The sequence below is a fragment of the Felis catus genome, chromosome D1 (assembly GCF_018350175.1).
Source record: "Felis catus isolate Fca126 chromosome D1, F.catus_Fca126_mat1.0, whole genome shotgun sequence".
In the NCBI taxonomy this organism is placed as follows: Eukaryota; Metazoa; Chordata; class Mammalia; order Carnivora; family Felidae; genus Felis; species Felis catus.
This window is the reverse complement of record NC_058377.1, coordinates 115021990-115034006: the sequence shown is the minus strand read 5'-3', so window position 1 is coordinate 115034006 and position 12017 is coordinate 115021990. Positions and strand designations below refer to the sequence as shown.

The following is a 12017-nucleotide window of genomic DNA, read 5'->3' as shown; positions in this document are numbered from 1 at the left end:
AATGAAGACTGATGGGACCAAGCCCCCCGTGGCCCTGGCCGGTCCTGGATTCTGGCCCAAAGCCGGCGGGCCCTGTCAGAGCGGTAAGTGGCTGTCAGGGACCTGGGTATGGCCCACAGATCCACGTAGGTGACCTAAGGCAGCTCTGAGAGCAGCAGGCCACCCCAACGAAGGGGCAGCAGGGGTGGGCGGGTCGGCCCCACCCTCACCCGCACAGGGCAGCAGGCTCCGCCAGACCCCAGGTCCTAGCAGTCAGTCACCTGGCACCAACAGGGCAGAGGCTGAGGCCAAGGAGACGTGCTGGGGTCCTGCGCCGAAAAGGTCAGACGAGAGGAGCCGGCAGGTGCGGACCTGGCAGGCCGAGACCCTCCGTCGTCTGCTGTCCTCAGCACCTGCCTCTCAGGGTCCCCAAACTCAGGAAATGTGACGCCCCCTGGAGTCAGCAGAAGAGGCTCCAAGGTGGCAGACTCCAGCACCCCTGCCCCCGTCTGGTCACTAACGGGGCCTCCCCCTCCAGGGGAAGACACACACCCTGGGCTTCAATCCCCCCTGTGCTGTTTCAAGTTCAGTGAGGTGTTTTTGTGGTAAAACACAGAGCCAGCCTGCAACCACAGCACCCAGGGCTCTCGGCAAGAAGCGCCAGATGCCCTGCACAGAGACCGGCGGCTCGGCCCCGGCCGCAGGACCAGCCCCTGCCACGCGCCCCTGCGCAGAGGTCGCCCGGCACGCAAAGCTGAGGTTCCCCTGTGCCTCCCAACCTCGGCCAGACGCCAGGGTCAAGACCATCAAATAATTTACTGCAACTCAGCCTGTGCCCAGCGGGCCAGGACGGGGCTGGGAGGAGAGTAACAGCGGGGTGCCGGTGGCGTCAGTTCACGACAGTCCGTGCAAAGCGTCCTGGGAGGTCCACGGTCACTCTGTCCAGAGAGCCCGGGGCTGGCCGGACTCCGGGAGTGCTTCCTTCCTTCCTTCCCCTCCTCCGTCCTCCGTCCGCACCTCCTCCCGGCATCCGGCACCTCCGGACCCCGTGCCTGTGCTCGTGGGGCACAGAGGGCCAGCGGGCTGCCAGGGTGGACGCGGAGGGGACGTCAGGAGAGCAGGCACTTGCAGCTCATGCAGCCGGGGCCACCCTCGTCGGGCGGGCTCAGCTTCCGCACCTTGTGTTGCCGGATCTCTCGGACCAGCGTGTAGAAAGCGTCCTCCACACCCTAGGAGGAAGGGGCCGGCTCAGAGGGGGACTCAGCAGGGGAGGAAACCCAGGGACCCCTGCCTCGAGCTCATGCAGACTTCCAGCCCCTTGCCCGCCTCCTCCCCACCCCTACCCCGACAGGCAGGAAGCCCCAGGGCTGCCCCCACCGGGCGGCCTGATCCCCAGGGGCTCCCCCACAGGGCGGCCCCAAGGTCTGGCTCCGAGCTTGAACACCCCGTGTCCCACTCCTGTCTGACCTACCACCCTCATCCCCCGTAGCCTGCTAAGGGGTCAGGGCCAACAAGGGCCCACGGGGATCTCTGGGGGCAGAGGGGCCAGGGCCCCAGGGTCACCGCTCCGGCCTGGCTCAGGGCAGCTCTCTCCAGGGACCTCCACCTCCCCCTGGAGCTGTGTCAGCCCAGACCCTGGGCCCTGGCCGCCCTCACTGCCCTGCCATCCGGGGAGACTTACAGCGCTAGGGGCCGCTGGGTCACGGGGGTCCCGGAGGGTCCCAGAGGGTCCCGGAGCTGGAGCCAGAGCCAGAGCGGCTGCCCTGTGTTGGGGGAGAGGGGGCAATAAAGCACTGCTCCCTGGCAGGGTTGGGGCGGGGCGGGGGGGGGGGGTCCCTGGCTGGCGGTGGGGGTGGGGAGCCGGCTCACCTGGCGAGTCTTGGCCGACGTCTCGATGTACGGGATGCCGTAGCTGCGGGCGAGGTCCTGCGCCTGCCGGGACTCCACGGTGCGCGCGGCCAGGTCGCACTTGTTCCCCACCAACACCATGGGCACGTCATCGGAGTCCTTCACTCGCTTGATTTGCTCCCTGCAAGGAAGGAGGTGTGATCCAGTCACGGGCTGCAGGCATAGCTGCATCCAGGACCTTGAGAGCAAAAAGAGAGAGAGAAAGACGGAGAGAAAGGGACAAAAAAGGGAAAGAGGGGACAGGGAGGGCCCCTGGGGGCCGGCAAGCAGCTCACCTGTACTGGTGGATGTCCTCAAAGGACTTGGTATTGTTGATGGCAAACACACAGAGGAAGCCTTCTCCAGTGCGCATGTACTGGTCCCGCATGGCGCTATACTCCTCCTGGCCCGCCGTGTCCAAAATGTCCAGTAGGCACGTCTCGCCATCAATAACCACTTGCTTCCGATAGGAGTCCTGCAGAGGACAGCGCTTAGGGACCACCCCACCTCTCCTAGGAGGAGCCGAGCAAAGCGGCAGCCCCTCCCAGGGCCCCACCCATGCCCCGCCCCTAGGCATTGGGAGGGAGGGAGGCAGACAGAAGAGGAGCCCACATCAGGATGGAGGGCTGGGAACAGGGGCAGCACGGCTCACCTCGATGGTGGGGTCATACTCATCCACGAAGTGGTTCTGGATGAGCTGGATGGTCAGGGCACTCTTCCCCACACCTCCAGCGCCCACCACCACGAGCTTATATTCCGTCATCGTTCCTCAGGGGATCGCGGCACACGACACCCACCGGGGTGGTCTCCTGTCCCACCTGCCAAGGAAGATGCATTCAGCCACAGGCCAGGCCCCACAGAGCAGGCCTGTTGAGCTCCCTGGGCTGGCCAGTCCCACCCTCTGGCCCCAGACAACCAGGTAACAGGAGTGGCAGCCAGAATGGAGGCCCAGCCGCCCACCTGTGGCACCTCCAGCCCAGGGGTGGGAGACGGCCCCGCCTCCAGCTGCAGGTAATGGCTGTCAGAGAGGCAGGGAGCTGGCCCCCCAAAGGCAGGGCTGACAGCTGAGAGCATCTCCCAACCACGCACCCGAATTAGAAGTTGCTGGGTAGGCAGAAAGCCTGAACCAGAGGCCCTGCAGGCGGCGGTTCCCAGTTCCCCTCCCTGCGAAAACAGGTCTTGCCACCGTGGAGCGCCCAGCAGCGTGCCCAGGCAGGCCAGTGCCCGCCTACAACCCGCTCCGGGCCCCACGGAGCGTGTTGCTGCATTTGACAAGTATTTACTGAGCGCCTACTGTATGCCAGCTGCTGCTCCGGGCGCACGGTGACAGGCAGACAAGAACCCCCTGCCCTCTGTGGGCTCTGCCCGCACTGCAAGGAGACCGGCACACGTTAAAATAACGGGAAAACCCCGGTATCCTGTTGCCGTACGAACTTTGGAGAAAAGAAGGCAGATGAGGCAGCCGGGTGGGGGTGGGGGTGGGAGGTGGGGGGAGGGTTCCCGATACGCAGCTGACTGAGAGGAACAGACCCAAACGACGTGTGCAGCGGGCGCACAGGTGACAAAGAACGAAGGCCAGGGCCAAGGCCTCCGGCTGGGGTGCCCCAGTCTGTGCGGTTTCACGAGCGGACGCCCTTGCGCGGACAGCGGGCAGTGATTTCCTGCACCCCGGCTCGCCGGCTGCGCGTGATGGCCGCCTGGTGCCGGAGCACTCGGGGGGCAGCCTCGCGACCGGAGGGCGGGCGACCCCGCGACGGCCGCGGCCCCGCGCAGGGCAGGGCCGGGGACGCGGACGCACAGCGCCCCCGCCGCCGCCCGCGGCTCACCTGCGCCCCCGCGCGCCCCGCCGCCGCCAGCCGCCCGCCCGGCCGCCCGGCCGCCCCGCAGCCCCGGCCGCCGCCCGCCGCCCGCCCCCGCCGCACTCACCGCTCACTGGCGCGACTGCCCCCGGGGCCGGGGCCGGGGCCGGGGCGGGGGCGGGGAAGGGGGCCGGGGCCGGGGCGCGCGGGTCGCCCGGCGCATGGGCTCCGTCCGCGGAGGGTGCGGCTCGGGCTGCGGGCGGCGGGGCGCGCGGGCGGCGGACACTCGGCCGGGCCGGCGCACGCCCCGCCCCGCGCCCCGTCCGTCAGCCCGGCGCGGCTTGCCATTGGCTGTCTGCGCCGGGCCCCGCCCCGCCCCGCCCCGCCCCGCTCCGGTTGGCCGGCCGGCCCGCCTGTCAAAGGCCGCGGCCGGGCGGGGCTTCCGGGAAACGGCGCGGAGGGCGGTGCCGGCCCTGGAGGCCCTCGTGGGCCGCGGCCTAGGGGGGCTGGGCTCGGGCGGGCGGGAGGACGCTGGGGTCGCGGGTCCGGGGACGACGGCTTCCCCCGAAACGGTCGGGACTCTCCCGAGGAGACAGCAGCTCCGCAGGGGAGCGGGTCCCTGGCCGGGTGTAGACTGGGGCGGGGTCGCTGCGGTCCGGCTCGAGCCCCCTGCCCTGGCGGGGAGGACTTGCTTGCCCCCAGACGCGCAGCCCGCCGAGGGGGCCCCGGAGCGGAAGGGTCAGTCCGCGGGACGAGCCTCAGGGACGATGGGACCCACAGGGTCAGCACCGCGGACGACCCCCGGGCTGGGGGCCGGAGGAAGGCGGAGAGGGCGGCGGGGACGGGGGTCAGGTGCCTGGAGCAGGCCCGGGCCGCGCCGGGAGCCTCTGGGTCCCCCAGCGGCCGCGGGCTCGGCTGCCCGACACCCGTCTTCCCCGCAGGTGGCTCCGGAGCGGGCGCCAGCAACCCTCCCAGGACACCCGGCACCTCCGGCGGAGTCCTGGGCGCGGCACAGCCGGTGCGCGCAGGGCCAGGCGGTGCAGGGGCGTCTCGGCTGGGCGGGGACCCATCTGAGCCCGCGGAACAGCGAGACCCGCTGTCTTTTCAGCTGCTTCTCAGCAGCGCGCAGCCCCTCCCAGGACTCCGCGCAGCCCCTCTCCCGCATCCCCTCACCACCAGCCTCGCCCAACTTGGGCAGGCCCCCCCCGCAGACCGGCCCACCTAGCTCCCCCAGCCCAGAGGCTCCAACGGTGCAGGTAACAAACGGCACCCAGCAAAGCCAACCCAAAAGTTGCCCAAGTGGGTGACACCCCAAGCACAAACATGCACGTCCTGTCTCCTCTCAAGAAAGACATGTTTTTAACATTTTTTAAAATTTCAGTGCAATGTATAAACACACCTCTCGTTTTTACAGAAAGCATGATGCGTTCATCACACGTGAGACCCAACCTCGCTTTGCTCAGACGGCACCCCCTCCCTGCCCCTATCCCCTCCCGTGCCCGCTCCGTGCTGTTCCCTGGGAGCTCACCCCACTGCAGGCCGTGACCTTGGAGGGCCCCTTCGGGGACCACCCCCGCCCCCATCACAGCACCGACCCCACCGGCCGTGACTGTATCCGGCTGGCGGTCCCGCGCACTGCACCGCTGCTACAACAGAGCCGGGCCTGCGCCTGACGCGCACAGACGCGAAGTGAAGGTGCACAAATGCAAGCGGGTGGTGGCGTCCCTCTCGAGCGTGGACACTCCAAACTCCCCTCCTGGTGTCCATGTCTGCATTTGCCTCGTCCTCAGGGGCTCCTTTTGTTTTGGCATCCGTCACGCTCCGAGGCGGAGGTAAATCCCGCAGGGCCGGGGCCAGGGCCTCACGGGCGACCCTCCCGGCTGGGAGAGGTGGGTGCCGGTCTGCTCCAGAGACCCGCTTCGCAGGGGCTGACACCTGGCCTGTCTGCGCCCCACCCCGCCGTCCCCGCTTGATGGCGTCTCACCTCTGCCCCGGCTTCCCTCCCAGCCCAGGGGGCGCCCGCGGCCTATGGGGCCCGACGCTCCCGATCCCGATCCGGATTGGCTGCTGCCCCGCCCCCTTCTCCCTGCCTGAGCAACCGTTGCTAAAGGGGCGTGGCTCGACCTGGGAGTCAGGGAGCGTCCCGCGGCCTCATGAATATTTGAGTATTCAAATGACGCTCCGGCCCCGTTGCCATGGCGCCCAGGGCCCGCAACCCCGCCCCCGGAAGAACGACCGACCCCGAGTCGCAGCGAGGCCCCGGCGGCGGAGGGCGCCCAGGGCGGTGGCACACAGACCAACCCCTCAGGTGAGAGCCAAACACGCCTTTGGGCCCCGGGCCGCAGGCCTCGCTGTCTCCCCCGTGCCTCGGGGCAGACAGGCCGAGGAGCAGGCCCCAGGATGAAGCAGCAAAGCCAGTGGGGAGCTCAGTGGTACCCCAGGTGTCAAATCTGGTCTTCCAGGGGCCCTGCGCAAAACCAATAGCCGGGCTCCCACTCACCGGGATAGGAGGGGCTTGGGGCCCCTTCCCCGCCTCTGGGGAAGATTGGGAGGCAGGGACCCAGACTCTGCTCTGGGAGTTTCCGTGGTGGAGACCCACAGGGGACCAGGCCCTGCCCTCAGAGCTCCTCCCGCTGTGGTGAAGGCCTGGAGGGCGAAGGGGACCCAGAGAGCTGATGAGCCAGATCAGGGACCGGCATTAGCCTGGACTGTGGGGACAGACAGCCCCATGGATTTCCAACCTGGGAGGCTTGTAGGGCTCGCAGAGTGGCAGGGCAGGGGCTGGGAGTAGAGAGCCATGAACAGCACAGACAGGTTCCAGCCGGTGCACGAATGTGAGGGGACAGTGTTTACAGGCCCTGCTCCTTGGACCCTGAGACCTTTGTGCTGGACCGGACCGATGCTCTGGGCCCCGTCAGGGGTAGGACCCGTGCTCACCTGCTGTCAGGCACAGAAGGAAGGAGCAGTGGGCTTGGCCCTTAAGGCTGCCAAGGGCATCCTGGGGTTGCAGCCTGACCAACCCATGCACTCCCGTCTCCACAAGCCTGGCAGGCCTGGGAGTGGGGTGGCCGGCACATTGCCAGGAGGCACAGTGGTGGGGTCCTCCTGCCAGGCTTACGGCTTTTCACCAGCTAGAGAAAGGCAGGCAGCAGAGGGAACTTTTGGAAAGAAATCCTGGCTGGAAACCCCATGGCCTTTGCCTCCCTGGATCCTGGGTGTTTGTGTCACTTTCCAGGTGAGGTCACTGAGGCGCACAGAGCCAGGGCTCGGCAACTCTCCCAAGGCCTCTGTCAGAGCCCAGCTGGCCACCCTCCCTGCCCTAAGCATGGCGGAGAGGATGCGTCTTGAACGTCCACAGAGGCCGATAGATAAGAACAGTGGCTGGTGACTAGCGCAGAGCCCTGTACGTTGTGGATGCAGCGGGCAAGCATCCTGCCCGCACAGAGCCCGCGTTGTCTTGGGGTAAGGTGCTCACTCAACAGGATGCGTTGTAAAACGCAGAGGACCATAGAACGGGTCAGACTTATAAGGAGAGTAAATCCAGGAAGGAGAGGAGGGAATACAGGGGCAGGGGTCAGCGAGGCCTCAACCCAGTTGGAGGGAGGTGGCCAGAACATCCCTGGCAGACTTCTGGCTCTGCCCCAGAGACGATTCCCAGGTCCGGGGCTTGGCGGGTATCTGCATCTTTAAGGACCAGTGCCAGGCGAACCTCGTGCAGGTGGCTCAGGGACACACTGAACAACACCTGTGGGGCCTGGGGCTGGGGGTCCTCAGGAGGGACAGCATGCCAGGGAGCCCAGCCCATGAGGGACAGTCCACTGTGGCAGACCCGGAACCCCTTTTGGAAAGAGGATGCAGCCAGCCACCACCTGACTTCTTCTTCAGCCGGTCCAGGTCCCTCATCAGGATGACTGAAAGCACCTGAGGGCCAGTCCCCACACTGGCAGCCCCATGCATCTCGGCACCTGCTCACTTCTGAGCCCTGTGACCTCAGTCCTGCCTGTCTCAGATCCCCTGGGCACAGTGACCTGGCCAGGAGGCCAACCCACCTCTCTCCTGCAGGTGCCACTTGGGGACACATACCGCCCCCTTGCCTGAATGTTTGACCCGTGGTGGAAAAAGGCAGCTGCCTCAGGTGAGGGGGCTCAGTGGGCACAGGGGGCGGGGAACGCCTGAGAGCCTAGTCCTGGGCCCCCATGCTTGGAGACCATCGGGGGAGACGCACAGCACAGGGCTTGAGGCGATGGCTTGCTGCTGGTCACAGCTGACAGAGCAACCATGACCTGGGGCCAATGGCACCCCCCCCCCCGGGGCCCACATCTCACAGCCTACGTAGGACCTCAGATAGGGGAGTCTAGAGCCAGTACCCCTCTTGTGGGCCCTGGAGGATGACCTTCCTAGACCCAAGTGGGGTGTGAGCTAAGGCTGAGCAGGGGACTGGGGGGGGGGGTGCGCAACGAGGCCCCCAGGCAGGGGGAAACTAAATGAGTGACAGCCCCCCAGAGCCGGACAGGGGGAGCCCCACAGGGGCTGGCTGTGCAGGGGTTTAAGCCAGGCTGCAGATCTGAGGGAGAGCAAAGGCTTGGCATCGTTGCCTTCTGCCCATCCCCAGCAGGTTGGATGTGAATGGACCAGGCCTGGGACACAGCCCACCGGCCTTGGCCGAGCACAGCCGATATCCTGGTGCGGGAGCTGAGCTGGCAAGGCCCGCACAACCCCTGCCCGAAGAGCAAGGACCCGGGCAGCCATGGCGAGCAGTTGGTAGAGGAGTACCTGTCACCTGCCCGACTGGTGAGTGCCAAGGGCTTGGGGGCTCAGGCCGCAGGGCTCCGCGTGGGGCAGCATCCCAGGGCTGGTGTCCGGCCTGCCCTCGGTCCCCAGCCCTCTAGGCTTGCCTGGCTGACAGACGTCCTCAGCCCTGCTGTGTGACACAGGTGCTTGGTGACACAGATGTGCCCCCGCCATTCAGGACCCCAAAGGGAATGAGCCGGGCAGGAATCCCACAGGTATTTGCCTGGTACCCGCTGTGTGCTGGGCTCCAGGGACCCCTCTGTGAACCGCTCCATGAACCTGAGGAGCCCCTCGTTCAAGCGGCTGTCATCCCGGCAGGAGACAGGGTGGGGGGCCGTCAAAGTGCCCGGCACACAGCAGGTGTGAACCACCGGGGATAGATAGATAAAACACAACCTCAGTAGGGGAGCCCTGGCGTCCGGGCCCAGCTGGTTAAGTGGGGGCCGCTCCGGGGTCCCACCGACTGCGTCTGGGGCAGCTGCTGAAGGCTTTCTCCCACATCTGGGGCTGTCAGCCCCGCCCCTGTCCTGAGGCCCACCAGGACGCGGAGAGCCCTCATGGCTCCCAATTCCTGCCCAGCGACCCTTCTGGGAAGCTCTGCACGTCACCCGCTGCTGGCCATGCCGAGGGGGCAGACCCCGCCAGCTGCAGGCACCGCCACACCCACCCTTGCACGGGGTAAGAGGGTGAGAGGCTCATGGAGAGGGGTGCCTTGGAGACCCTGCCGTGACATACTCACCGACGTGCAGCAGAAGGAAACCTGGCTGCCCCAGGCCCCCACCTGCCTCCCCGGCCAACTCAGAGATCGGGCGCGGGTGGGACTCGCCTGCCAGGCCCCTGTCCCCGCGCTCCGCACGGGCTCCTCTGTGCGTGCGGCCCTCCAGCCACCCTGCGAGCCCAAGACTTCCCAGTGCCTTGGTCCAGCACAGAGCACATCGGGACGGCCCCCCGCCAGCTCCTCAACAGCCCCCCCGACAGGGCCCCAGGGGACAGAGACGGATTCACAGCTGCAGGCCACCTCCGTGCTGGCCAGCTCTGGGGTGCTGTGTCCCTTGGTGCCAGTGAGGTCTGGGTTCAGACACAGCGGGCGGATGTGTTGGAGGGGGCCAGTGTGCACAGAGATCGGGGTGGTGCTCCTGTCTCAGGCACGCCTAGGGCCATGGGGAGCCCGGGCTGCCCTGACACGACGGCCTGGCGCTCAGAGGGGACTCGGGCACCGGTCGACCTGGGCACAGGGCTGGAGCATCCTCTGCTGGACAGAGCAGCTGGCTGGGAGCAGAGCAAGGGCAGGGAGGGCCAGGGAGGGCGGTGACCCTCACCTCCCCCACGAGGACATAGCCTCAGCACCCACCGAGCACCACACACCAGGAGTTAGGCCGGGCCGACTGAGCGAGCCCGCCGTGAGCACCCTCAGGGCCTGGAAGTGAGCTCATGCCAGAGGCCGAGGATACAGGACACAGGCTCTGGGCCAGGCGGCTGCAGTCCGGGTGCAGGAACCACCCCCCCTCCCCCCACCGCCCCGACCCCCCGCCCCAGCATCCGCGGAGCCACAGACACTCCCGGTGCTCAACGGAGTGTCTGTGTTTCATTTCCCTTCGTTTTGTGTTCCTTCTCGGCTGGCAGTGCCCAACAGGGAGGATGTTTGCAGGAGGAGGTATGGCCGCCGTGCCTTCCTCGGGTGGCCGGCGGGACACTCCTCAGAGGGCCCCGTCACACAGAAGGCTTTGTACAGCCTGGGATCCCCGCAACCTCAGGCCCGGGCGGGGTGCGAACGTGCCACGAAGCTGTCTCCTCAGACCCACGTGGACGCCCACCTCAGACTGCTCCCGGGTGAATCTCGCTGACGCTCAGGCGCCCACCAGCAGTCCCCAACCCCTCGGCAGGGGGATCGCTGTATCCCGTGTGTCGTCTGTGGCCACATAACGCTGACCGTGAGCCTCCCAGACTCTGGCTCCAAAGACGGGTGTCCGTCCTGAGGCTGCCCTGCTCCCAGCCGCACCGCGGGCTCCCGCTGGGATCCAGGCTCAAGGGCACACACGGGACCACCCTGCTCAGGGCCGACGCCGGGGTGAGCAGCGGGCGAACCCCAGGTGCCAACTCGTGGGTTCCCTCCGCCAAGCCCAGCGTGGACGAGGCCACCTGCTCTGGGGTCTGTGTTGTCGCCCGCCAGGGAATGGGCGCACCGTTCTAATTCAGGGGAGGAGCGACAGGCGTGAGCGGCGGCCTACCCACCCCCACATCCAGACCCTGCACACTCCCCGAGTCCCCACGCGCCCCGTCTCAGGCGAGTCCAGTGTCCGGGGAGGAAACTATACCGCACACATCCGAAGAAGGGCCTGTCCGTGAGACCCAGGCGAGCGTGAGGACCAGCGTGGCCCCCCAGCCAGCCTGCAGAGGGGGACACAACAGGCTACCTCGCCAGCCTCTCCCAGTTGAGAGATGGGGGCCCTGGTCTGGTGGCACTGACCCCCACCCAACAAATGTCTGGGTGCCCTGTGCTGGGAACACGCATTGATTGGAGATCGTTCTGTCCCTGGGGTGGCTTCCGTCCATCCTGGGGCCCCCTTCTCCGCCTGGCTCCCGGCTGGGGAAAGGGCCGCTGTTGCGGACGACCTCCGTGACCCCCAGTCCGGGCCGCGGCGGCCTGGTCATCAGAGCCCCACAGCCCGTGTGCTTTGCCGTACGAATGAGTCCGGCCGACGCCAGGACCCAAAGCCACACTTGCGATTGTGTCCGGACACGGTCCTCTCTGCGGACTCTGTCACTGCGAGCCGGGGCCTCTCCTGAGAGCCCGGGGCCTCTGCGGGTGCGGTGGGTGCCGGGCAAGCTGGCTTCGTCCCTGAGACTGGCTCACTGGGTCGTCCTACCTGCAAGCCCTTCTCAGCTTTCTCTCTTGCGGATTGGAAGCGAGAGGGCATTTTATTTTTCAGACCCACGGGCTCCAAACCTCCAGGGCTCTGTCCCCTCCCTCTGGACAGCCCCCTGTCAAGGGCACTAAGGGGGCTCAGCTCACTCCGCCCGCAGCGTGCTGGGACCTCTCCACTCAACGCGACAAGCTCCTCGTGCACGTTTTCTGCCATCCAGGCTACCGCAGGAGACTGTCTCGCATGGCACAGGCGTCTGCCTTTTCAGACCCCCAACCCGGTCCCAAATCAGTCACGTTGTTTAGTCGTGTTGTCGTGCGGACCGTGGGAACCGTGCCTAGCTCCCGCGTTCTGTATGAATCCGCCATGGCTGCGACGCTCCGTGACAAACAACACCCAGCCGCCGTGGGTGGATCCAGGCATGCTCGTCCGCGGGTCCGGGGGGCTGTGGTTCAGCCACGCTCAGCAGACTGGGCGCCGAGCTCCGACACACTGGGTCTGTTGCCCGGGTCTCATTTGGACACTGGCACCCTCAGGGCAGGCCCTTGTCTGCAAAGAGCCCCGCCAGCCAAAGCCATCCCTGGCCAAGGTCAACACAGATGAGGCACGGGCATTTCTGCCCCCTGTTCCAGCCCCACAGCCGAAGGCAGAGACTGGGGAGGAGTGACCGCAGTCCAGGCCCCAGGGCTGACTCTTC

General features: G+C 67.1%; 3 protein-coding genes across 18 annotated transcripts in view; 1 reads left to right on the top strand and 2 right to left on the bottom strand.

The window, feature by feature from the left end:
- Window positions 1–776: 776 nt before the first annotated feature.
- Window positions 777–3924, bottom strand: HRAS (HRas proto-oncogene, GTPase). Of its 4 annotated transcripts, XM_023240250.2 has the most exons (6): window positions 3793–3924; window positions 2519–2684; window positions 2163–2341; window positions 1849–2008; window positions 1661–1742; window positions 777–1208 (listed from the first exon to the last, which is right to left on the bottom strand). In XM_023240250.2, exons 2-5 carry the CDS (start codon window positions 2627–2629, stop codon window positions 1680–1682), a joined length of 513 nt encoding a protein of 170 aa, XP_023096018.1. In that variant the 5' UTR covers window positions 2630–2684; window positions 3793–3924; the 3' UTR covers window positions 777–1208; window positions 1661–1679. The 4 variants fall into 4 exon arrangements, with proteins under 4 accessions (XP_023096018.1, XP_023096017.1, XP_003993860.1 ...); XM_023240249.2 differs by lacking the exon at window positions 1661–1742; XM_003993811.6 differs by lacking the exons at window positions 1661–1742; window positions 3793–3924 and adding an exon at window positions 3397–3605.
- Window positions 3486–7622, bottom strand: LOC123380254 (basic proline-rich protein-like). Its single transcript, XM_045038111.1, is given in 4 exon segments — window positions 3486–3563; window positions 3800–3835; window positions 3837–4761; window positions 7540–7622. Coding segments are annotated over 4 exon segments (1122 nt in total).
- Window positions 5704–12017, top strand: part of LRRC56 (leucine rich repeat containing 56) — a 19127-nt gene continuing 12813 nt past the window's right edge. Inside the window, exons 1-4 of one of the 13 annotated variants that reach the window (XM_023240243.2) lie at window positions 5727–5973; window positions 6901–7127; window positions 7728–7800; window positions 8281–8456. In XM_023240243.2, coding sequence (XP_023096011.2) covers window positions 8292–8456 — 165 coding nt within the window. In that variant the 5' untranslated portion in view covers window positions 5727–5973; window positions 6901–7127; window positions 7728–7800; window positions 8281–8291. Of the gene's footprint in view, window positions 5974–6900; window positions 7128–7550; window positions 7801–8277; window positions 8457–12017 lie in introns of all 13 variants that reach the window. The other 12 variants (XM_023240242.2, XM_023240238.2, XM_045039769.1 and 9 more) reach the window with 12 other exon arrangements.